The 10,951-nt window shown below is 49.0% G+C and overlaps 1 protein-coding gene across 1 annotated transcript in view; it reads left to right on the top strand.

The window, feature by feature from the left end:
* The window catches only part of PCDH19 (protocadherin 19), a gene marked incomplete at its 5' end in the record, with an annotated part of 60,045 nt that overhangs the window by 28,387 nt on the left and 20,707 nt on the right, over positions 1-10,951 (top strand). The window contains one exon of the mRNA XM_009332393.1: positions 2,277-2,449. Coding sequence (XP_009330668.1) covers positions 2,277-2,449 — 173 coding nt within the window. The remainder of the gene's footprint in view (positions 1-2,276; positions 2,450-10,951) is intronic.

The raw sequence follows: 10,951 nt of genomic DNA on the forward strand, positions 1-10,951 counted from the left end.
CGAGCACTAGGGCCGCACCGGCATAGTGTGAGGGTGCCCCCGTGCCCGTGCCCGTGCCCGCGCCCGTGCCACTGCCCGTGCCCGTGCCCGTGCCCGTGCCCGGCGGGGCTGTACCCAGGGGCTCTGCAGAAGCCGTCGCGGTAGCAGGGGTGTAACGGAGAGCAGGAGCCGGCCCTGAACTGTTGAGATCTGATCTGAGCAGTAAAAAAATCCAATTATCTGCCTGGCTGAGATCCCATTTGTTTACATCTTAAAAATATAAGGAGCAAGGGAGCTGCGAGCGCATTGTTTAAGCAGCTTGGGTTCAGCTAGCGAAGGGCAGGTATATTTGCCTGCATGGCTCATGATGTTTAACGATGCTAATGTGATTGCGAGAGAGATGGCTTGCCTGTGCGACGCCGTTCCTCGCCAGAGAGTCTGCAGGCATCCTGAAAAAAAATCAAATCTATTAATCTTTCCTCGTTCACACCTAAGATAAAGGCAAGCAGCGCTCCCGCCTGCCGCAGCAGGGCTTACTCCAAGGCTGTATTGTTTGGGAAATGCTGCTGCTGCTGATTCCCCGAGACCTGCCCATCCTTTAGAGAAGTGTCAGCCACGGAAACATGTCGTGTGGCTGCTGCATTACGGTCTGGTTCACTGCGGGGAAGATAAATGTGCTGTAACATGGGTTGCCTGCCTATTACGAACAGCAGCTCCGTGTAGGACAGCATTTCCCCTCGCTTTCTACCTTTGTCTTGTATTTAAGTACAACGGGTGCCGGCAACGTTGTGCAGACATCTAAGAACAAAAAATATTTTCTGTAACATACTGTGGCATCATTTTCATCCTTTGCCTTTATGAAGATGTTGTAGCTCTTCTATCTTTGGTGAGTGAATCTCCTCAAATCCAGCACTTTAATTAATCTATTTGTACTTTTCCTGTGTTGTCTGCCTGCCTCTCTCGCTCATCTACGTGCACACAAATGAATTGTAGATTTGTAGTGCTTTCTTAACTTAAAATTCTTTGATGTCGCCTGGAATCAAAGTCAGTGGCTTCAACAGGGACATCTTTATTTAAAAGGTAATGTTTGAAGGTTTACCAATTTATATGTATTTCAGAGCTCCCCCCTTGCGTGCTTTTGAAAAGCATCAGATGGTAGGTGGTCTGCTTGGTTTCCGTGGAGACGCAAAAGGGCTTTTCAAAGTAATGAAAATCTCCAGCTCTTCGGGGCTTTGAAGCACAGGCCGCGTCTTCCACCGACGTTTCACACCAAATCAGCCAGCGAGAAAGTTTGGGGCCGTGGGTGCAGGTGGATCCCCTCCGATGGGTGCAGATTTCCCATGCCAAGGCTGGGTGTGGAAGGAGGCGCAGGATGGGTGGCCCCAGGGATGCCCCGATGGCCGTGCCACCCGGGGCAGGCGCATCTCAAGACGTCCCTGTGGCTCGCTGCAGCTGGGTGTCCTGGGGCATCACCCCTCGCAGGGCAGCGGGGAGTAGCAGAAGGATCCCGAATGTAGGCAGAAATGAAACTCTTCCATCCCTCCAGCCTAGGAGCTGGGTGCCGCGGCGTGATGGAGCTGCTCAGCCCTTGGGGGAAATTTGGGAGCAGCTCAGCCCTCAGGTCCCCCCAGCAGTGGCTGCGCTTGCAGGGGATGTCAAGGAGTTCGACTGTGTGTCAGATCTCCTTAAAGCTGTGTGAACTTGGACCCAGAATCACCGGGTTGTTTTTAAAAATATGAATGGCGTCATCATCGTGAAAAGAAATTCCCGTTTCTAGGAAGACTTCTGTTTTCTAACTTCAAGCGATTAGGATTTGGCCTATAACCTAAAAAATTAGGGTTTAGATCCTGTGTAAATTCAATATGAGGTAATACAACTTGAGGGAGCCTAGTTATAGGAACAGCTCATTTAATGCATATTTTTAAAATTTTATTTTCAAATCCTACTTCACTCTCAGCTTCCATAATACCCACAGCAGCCTGACCCACGGGCTCACACCGTACCCATGGGCAGAAGCAGCCTGTGAGTCAGTGCAGGCTGGATGCTGTGTTTCGGGGTGCAGAGGTGCCGAGCAGGGGGTGGCCCCCCCCCGCACTCCGTGCCCCGGCTCTCTGTCCTGGGGAAGCAGTCCCAGCCCTGCTGCTGGGTGCTGGGGACGGCAGGGGACCTCCCTGTCCTTGCGGGGCGCAAGGCTGAGCGGTGGCAGCCGTGCCACCACTGCAGGTCTTACTGCAGTGCCGTGGGGTGGCGGGGGCCACCTTGTCCCACCCAGTAAGTCACGGCTGTGTCTCCCCCAGCAGCTCCACGTTCAAGGACTTGGAGGGGAACAGTCTGAAGGACAGCGGCCACGAGGAGAGCGACCAGACGGACAGCGAGCACGACGTGCAGCGGGGCCTCTACTGCGACACGGCCGTCAACGACGTGCTGAACACCAGCGTCCCCTCCATGGCTTCTCAGGGCCCCGAGCAAGGTGAGCCACCGCCGTGCGCCCTGGGGGCTGCCCACCACCCCCCTGACCTCCACATGCCCCAGCCAGTGGCTCCGGTGCTGCCTTAGTGGGTGCACAATAAGGATGCTTAGTGCTTGCTGGGGATAACGCTGTACGTCGTCAGAGTGCTGGGTAGGTAGAAATTAATCTTCACACCACGCCTGTCAGGTAAGCAAGCAGTTAGGATTATCCTCTGTTTCACAGGCGGAAAACCCAAGGCCCTGAGATCCGCCTGACAGCCAGCGAGCGGTGGAGTTGGGATTGGGGCAGGAATTACCGGCGCCGTGCCCGGGGCTGGTCCCTGCCGGCACTCCTCTCCAGAGCGCAGTCGGTGCGCGCTTCCCGGCGCGCTCCGCTCGCTGTCTCCGGAGCTCTGCGCAGGCGCTGTCCGGGCAACTTTTCCAAAAGGTCGGCGGAGCACGTAGGCATCCCACAAGGGGTTAGCTCAGGCCGGTGGGTGAGGGTTTTGTATCTTTTCCCCCGAATAGGTGGCGGGGTTTCAGCTCTTACACATCCCCACATGCAGGGATGAAGTCCTGCTCCGAAACCAGACCGGTATTAGCTAGAGGAAAGAAGTCAGAGGAGTTCAGCTGAGCCCAAGCTGTCGTTTGTACTTGGGCATGAATGTCGCTTTTAATGTCTGACGGATGCAAACATCCTATGCAAACATCCTGTCTTTTTCAATTAAGAAGCCTGAATGCGGTTTGGTGCTTGGGCACAGGGGAGCCTCGGGGCGCTTGGCTATATCTTGAGATAAGCTGTAGCTGAGGCTCAACTGGAAGCCCCACTGCTAAAAGACTTAAGGATATGAAAACAAAATGCTGTGATTATGAACTGGTCTTCAGCTGTTTAATTCAATTCATGGTAAACATCATTAAAAGCCTTTGTTTTGCTGTCATAAAAGAGTCAAACGGGGGAGAGAGAGTTCTTGCCATCTGCGCCGCCGAATGTTTTTTTTTTTCTGGAGAGAAGCCGATCGCTGTATTAATTCTCGATAGAGTCTGTTAAATGGCCGTAGTTAACCCTGTAAGACTCCGTGAGGAGGGGAACGCGGAGGTCACCTACCCATTCCACGCTGCCAGCCACGCTAATTGGAGAGGGATGGCATCCGCAGCGATAATGTATTTCCAGACAACCCTACTGTGGCCAAAGATGAAAAAAATTAAACATTTATATAACCGTACAGTGGCAGTTTAATTCTCTGCGGACCGGCGCCGTGTCAGAGAATGCAGGCTGATAGCTATCATTTATTATTCTTCTATTACAAAGAAATGCTTTTTCATTTCGATCAGGAGAGGGTTTCCTAAGATGCATTTGCAGTAAGGGATGACTGTAGGAGCAAAAATGTTCATAATTGATTCCGTCCTGTTGAATGGTCTGAGCAACATCTGTTAATTTTTTGTCACATTTCTTCCGCAAAAAAAAAAAATCTCAATGGACTACAGATAGGGTTTTACAGAGATTACATTTCTGATAAGTCTGCGTGCTGGCTCTGTTGTGCACCAGATAACAATGCAAATAAGTTAAAGAGGATGAGTTGGAGGCAGAGCTCGTCAGAGGAGTCAGATGGAAATAAGTATGGTCCAATCCATTGTAACAAGGACTCCTTCTTGCATGTAAAATACCCCCCAAAAATCAAGAGTATTTCCAGAAGTGACTTCCAAAGGCAACCTGTGTGTCTGGCTCCCAGTCCCACGATGGCCAGGGGGCTGGTGCTCTTGGCTCTGGTTTATTTTTGGGAGGAAGCCGGCATGCCGGTGCTGCGTTGCCATCCGGCTGGACCTGCAGGCAGGCAGGCAGGCAGGTGTGCCGGGGGCCAGCTCTCGTGTCCTCCGGGACCCACGCTGCCTTGTGCGGAGGAGCAGGGGGTGCTCAGCTGCGAGGTTATCGGGGTGTTTGTGGAGCAAAGAGAGGAGCAGCGCAGGCGGGGAGGTTAGCAGTTACTGTCGCAGAAGCTGAAAAAAAGGTTAAAGAGAGTATTTTCTGAGCTGATTTGTTGAGCGGGAACTGCAGAAAATAATCAGGAAAATCAAGATGCTGAGATGATAACAGCAGTTCCCACATGATTAAAGCAATCGTTTTGGCATGATAATCTTTACCCGATTTCGGGTCAGAGTGGCAGGGCGGGGAGGAAACACAAATTCAATGCCAAGGATGTGCAGGACCAGTGGGCTGACCACTGCTCTGAGCGCACAGTCCGCAGCCGAAGGGCAGCCTGGCAGCTCATGTCCCCATGCTTTGCCTTCGCTTGCTGTCCCTGCCTGAACTGCGTGTCACGTAATCCCAGAAATGGGGTGAGAGAGTCGCTGGGGTTTGCTCGTCAATGTTGGTGATCCTGCCCGGGAACCCGGCGAGGTGCCGCCGTGGCCAGGCTTTGCTGGGCTTGGACCTCGGCTTCTAACACCACGAGTCCTTCATGAGCGGCCAACTCTCAGACTTCATCAGATAATTCGGGAGTCCTTATCTGCTCGGTGGGTAATCCCGGATCTGCCAAGGCAAGACACTGGTTGGCAGAAATCCTTGCAGCTCGGTGGTAGAGGACAATCCCTCTGTGGTGGCACCGGGGCATTAGTGTGGACCTGTCTGACCAGCCTTCACCTACTGAGATGCTGGATTTCCTGCAGAAAGAGGTAGGCATGGATGGGTCCAAGCTTCTTTAGTGTTCTTAAACCTGAGCCTGGCACTACTGGTGAGTACGTGGCCATGGGAGCCCCAGGGACCTGCTGCAGATGCTCAGGTGGCCTCGGGGCCCTCTAACCCATTCACTGCCCTGGTGCCACTCTTGGATGGGAGTGATACCAGCTGCCAGTCCTGCTGGCAGGAGCCCTTGCTCTTCCTTTGGAAATGACCTAGATTTCCGGAAAAATGGCAAACTAGCATGGAGGGTGTCAAGCTTTGGTCAACGGCTCAATGTCCAGATGGACATTAGTGACGAGTGGCGTCCCGCAGGGGTCCGTATTGGGACCTGTACTGTTTAATATCTTCATCAATGACACAGACAGAGGGATCGAGTGCAACCTCAGCAAGTTTGCAGATGACACCAAGCTGAGTGGTGCGGTCGACACGCCAGAGGGACGGGATGCCATCCAGAGGGACCTGGACAAGCTCGAGAAGTGGGCCTGTGTGAACCTCATGAGGTTCAACAAGGCCAAGTGCAAGGTCCTGCACCGGGGTCAGGGCAACCCCCGGTATCAATGCAGGCTGGGGGATGAAGGGATTGAGAGCAGCCCTGCCGAGAAGGGCTTGGGGGTACTGGTGAATGAGAAGCTGGACATGAGCCAGCAATGGGCGCTCGCAGCCCAGAAGGCCAATCGTATCCTGGGCTGCATCACAAGCAGCGTGGCCAGCGGGTCGAGGGAGGGGATTCTGCCCCTCTGCTCTGCTCTGGTGAGACCCCACCTGGGGGACTGCGTCCAGCTCTGGAGCCCTCAGCATAAGAAAGACACGGAGCTGTTGGAGCGGGTCCAGAGGAGGGTCACGAAAATGATCAGGGGGATGGAACACCTCTCCTATGAAGAAAGGCTGAGAGAGTTGGGGTTGCTCAGCCTAGAGAAGAGAAGGCTTTGGGGAGACCTTACTGCAACCTGTCAGTACTTAAAGGGCGCTTATAAAAAAGATGTCGGCAACCTTTTTAGCAGGGCTTGTTGTGACAGGACAAGGGGGAATGGCTTTAAACTAAAGGGGGGTAGATTTAGACTAGATCTAAGGAAGACGTTTTTTACACTGAGGGTGGTGAAGCACTGGCACAGGTTGCCCAGAGCGGTGGTGGATGCCCCATCCCTGGAAACATTCCAGGTCAGGTTGGACGGGGCTCTGAGCAACCTGATCTAGTTGCAGATGTCCCTGCCCACGGCAGGGGGGTTGGACTAGATGACCTTTAGAGGTTTCTTCCAACCCAAACTATTCTATGATTCTATGATAAATACCGCCTGGAGCTCAGCCACATCACTTATTTTGGGAGTAGGACTTCTGCCCAGTCCCTCTTCACCTCAGGATCTTAATTATTGATTATAAATTCATCAGCTGAAAAGATTGCTTTAATTGCTCTAATACGTACCAAATTTGGAGTTCATTATCACCCAGAATTGTTTTCCTTCCCCTGCTAATTGATACCAAATGGGACACTGAGGAAGGTGGACACCGGCACTGCTCCACCTTTCGTGATTGCCTCGCTGCCGTTTAATTGTTTGTTTATTTGTGGAGGTGCTAAGCGCTGCTAGAAGTTTATATACACTCCTTTCCTAACGGCGTCCTCAGCTGAGCTTCCAAATGGATTTATTTGAGAAAGGGAGGTTTTTAAGCAGCTGTTGGATCTCAGCGATGTTTTGGGTTGGCTGGAGAATGTTGGAGGATGGGGGTAAATCCTGGGGTCTCCCTTCATATCTTGGCCTATTTCACCACAATATGGGGTGGATTTTCTCCATGTCCTGGTGTAACCTTGACTCAAAGTCCAGCACTGGAGGAAACGGTGATTTCCAGCAAGGAAGTGAAGTGTGCGGTAGTGCTGGGCAGGAGACCCACCACCGGCATCGCCTCCGTGGACAGTGGTGGGTGATGCCGGCGGCCGCGGGAGCTTTGCCATTGGGTTTGAAGCTCCTGACACCTGTTCCTCCCAGCAACGTGGGGAAATCTCAGTGTGAAATGTTTTCCAACACTGCAGAGCGTGGCGGTACTTTTCCCGGGAAATGGCAGCACAGACCAGATGTTTCACAGGGTAATTGAAAATTCCTTTTTATCAGAAAGCATTTGCTGTCAAAAAGTTTTATCTTTACTTCAACAAAGAGGTTGATTAGATCCCTCAGGACCTGAATTAGCATCTTTGAGGCTAGATACTCTATTTTGTGATTCAGGTAGTTATTCCTCACTTGGTTTTGCTCATAGAATCATAGAATCATTTAGGTTGGAGAAGACCTTTAGATCATCAAGTCCAACCACTAACCTAACACTGCCAAGTCCACCACTAAACCACGTCCCTAAGCGCCACATCTACACGTCTTTTAAATACCTACAGGGATGGTGACTCAACCACTTCCCTGGGCAGCCTGTTCCAATGTTTAACCACTCTTTCAGTAAAGAAATTTTTCCTCACATCCAATCTAAACCTCCCCTGGTGCAACTTGAGGCCATTTCCTCTCGTCCTATCGCTTGTTACTTGGGAGAAGAGACCGACACCCACCTCGCTACAACCTCCTTTCAGGTACTGGGACTTTTTTTTTTCATCCCTTTGCCCTCTTCCAAACATAGCATTTGTGCAGGTTTGGCTTGTTTTCTTTGTGTGGATGTATACGGGCACCTAGATCTGCTTAAATGTTTTCTATTGCCTTTTTCACCTTGCCTTGAGCCAGAGCCATACTTGTACTCTGTAAGTCATAGGAGCTCTTGCCAGCATAGAAATCAGAAAGGAACTATTTCAAATATGTATTTTTAATGTTAGGAGCAACAGATTTCAAACTTATCTTAATTCCCAGTGCTGGCCAGTATTTTTGCCATCAGTTGTAGAATGAAAATTGTTGGCCCAATGAAGCAGTGATTCGCTGTTTAAGATAAAAATAGAATCCAAAAGAAAATATGAAAATAATAAACACACACTAGTCATAAAAAAGCTAGTGTTAGAAATAGTCACCACAGCCATAAAATAGTGAAAAGCTTTAAAATCAAAGTGAGAGGGTTTTTAAGCAATATGTCAGTAATGTGTCTCTACAGAGAATTGCTTCTAAAAGCATCACTTCCATTTTTCTGGTGCCAGATCAGCAGTAAAGGTTGGCGTGAAATGTCATCTGGAAAGACCTGATCCTGCATACATTTCCACATTTGAGTAACTTTGCTCACATAGGTGGTTTAATTTTGTCTGAGTCTCATAAACTCCACTAAGACGAAGGGTTCTTTGAATAGAAATGGGTTATATTTAAATGCTTACGTTAAGTCGTCTTTATACTATCGCACAGTATAGAAATAGGCTTGGATGTAAAGGAGAGCTGGGCACATGATATTCACCGAAACTTTTCTTGCTGGTTGCATCCCAAATTATTCAGATACATCGTCATTTAGGGGATCAGGTTTTATCTAGAATATTCCAACTGGTTCTTATGCTCATCTCCATAGTATCTGGGTGCATTTCAGTCGTGAATTGAGAAAATGACTAATGGTATTAACTGGAGGCAAACACAGGTATTAGAAACTGTTGATTTTTTAAGCTGATTTCCAGCAGTCGTTCCACCTGCAACTCCCTTTTACTCTGCAGAAAAGCCTTTCTGTAGAGCTGTATGTACATGAAGACCTAAGTGACATATTCTAGGGCTTTGGAGGCTGGAAATACAGCTGCATTTCTTTGGAAGTTTATACAAATTAATAAAAATACCTACTTGCTTGTATTCATATATGCAGCAGAAGACATAAAGTATAACATTCATATGTGAGTGACAGCACATCTCTTAAGATGGATAAACGCTGTAAGCTTTCTTTACAGGGCAATGCCAATTACTGCAGCGCTTCTGATTTCTGTATTATTGCATGGATCTCTCAGTAAAGCAGCCTCAGTGAGCTCAGTGGTGCTCCGGCAGTGGCCAGCCTGGAGGGAGCAGTCAGCTTCTCACAGTACTTTGAAACCCCAGAGAAGGATTTTTATGACGAGTGGGTAAGCTGGACTTTGGGAAGAGGAGTTGATTGTCTTATGATTCCTACACTTTTAAATGATTACGTATTGAGCATCTAAGTCGGCTCGTGGGTGGCTGCGTGGTGGTTACCGATGCTTTTGTACATGCTCTCTCCATCCTCCCCAAGCGCCCGCTCCTGCTAACGTTGCCCAACGGGGCTCGCAGGGGGCCGTAATATCTTTTATTGGACCAGTGAATGTAACTGGAAGAAAAGCTGTCAAGCGCTCAGACTAACGAGTCTCTCTTCAGGATGACCCTTATCGTTGCCAGGTACGCAGTGCTTAGCTCCATCTTCACTGGGTGATCTGGACAGGCAGAGTTGGGCAGTCGGTCAGGCTGCCCCACCGATGGGCTCAGCTTCCTTCACCGCCACGTTGCGTCGCAGCAGAGCAGGGCAGCAGTCACTCGGGGAGGTTTAATCCATGCACAGACACTCTGGCTGGCACAGACAGATCCCCGGTGTTGCTTCTTCCTTAGGTTGGTAGCTCTGTAGCATTGAGCACAGCTTGGAGGAGTCCTTGCTGGAAACTGATGGTGGGGCAGGGGTGACACTGAAGTCATACCCGTAGCAATAAATGAACGCCAATCCCTTTCTGCAACAGCAGAACTAAATAACAAACAGATGTGTAACCTCCTTTGTTTGCGTAAGAAGCATTATCATATATCCCACATTCCTGGCACTCTTTCTTCAGTTTTCAGGTTCCTTCCATCAAAGGCAATTCTTGCAATGTCTCCATCACCGAAGTTACTCAGTCCAGGGTCACAGGAGTTACAACCTTTAGATCCCCACGTCCTTTCCATCCAAGCACAGAAAACACTCACCAGATGTGAACATTCTGGCAACTTCCAAAGGAAAATTAAAACTTGGATCTGTGCCCCGTTGTGTAGGTTTGTAATGGATGAATCATCAACCCAGAAAGTTGGAGGGTTTCTTGCGTCTTATTGTATTTTTTAATGAGATTTTGTCAAATTTGGTTATTGCTTACCCATATTTTTGCTGGGTGACTGGAGAGCAATTTATAGGAGATATGAAGAAGTGATATTTCTGATTAGAGAGTTTCAGCTTCTATATGTGCTTGGTTTTGTTAACTGCTCCTGAACTTCAGCCCAAGCAGAAGGTTCGCAGAGAAGATCTTTGTCAGGGTTCAGCTGAAGGACGGGGCGGTGCTAACCCTGGCTCTCCCAAAGCATCCTTTTCCAAAACCACTACACAATACTTGGATTTTCAAATATTTCTAAGATAAATAAACAGTTCAGTCAAGCTTGCAGCTTCCCTTTCCCTTATAAACAAGCCAAAAAAAGGCTCACGTGGACTTTTTTTTCCTTTGCCAGTAACCTCTAAGGATACCATTAACACTTTCTGTCTCACAGCAGTTCAGACCAGCAAAATGGTCAAGGTAATGGCTATCATATTTAACAGTAGGGAAGGTATATGAATAAAACCAAACCTTCTGCTAACGCAGCAAGCCAGCACTTCCCGATCTCCTCCTGTAATCAATCTACATCGTTAATGACTCTGAAAACAGACTGAACTGCTGGGGCTGGCACCGGGAAACTTGCATTACAAACTAACCATCTCTTATTAACCTTTCGGTGTTTCCTTCACAACACTAATTAGAGCCAAATAAAACTACTGTTTGTGAAACTCTTAAGTTAAAATACAGTTTTCAGAGGAAATATGGTAAACTCCAAAGCTCCTGTTTGCTTGGCCTTTCTTTTTAATTATGATGGAGGATGGCTGTTACTTGCTTAACAGAGGCTTACATGATTAATGCTGCAATGTTACTGTAATTAAAATGGCAAAAAAGATGTGATTGGAGCCCGTATAATT

Source organism: Pygoscelis adeliae, unplaced genomic scaffold (assembly GCF_000699105.1).
Source record: "Pygoscelis adeliae isolate BGI_AS28 unplaced genomic scaffold, ASM69910v1 Scaffold159, whole genome shotgun sequence".
NCBI classification, from domain to species: Eukaryota; Metazoa; Chordata; class Aves; order Sphenisciformes; family Spheniscidae; genus Pygoscelis; species Pygoscelis adeliae.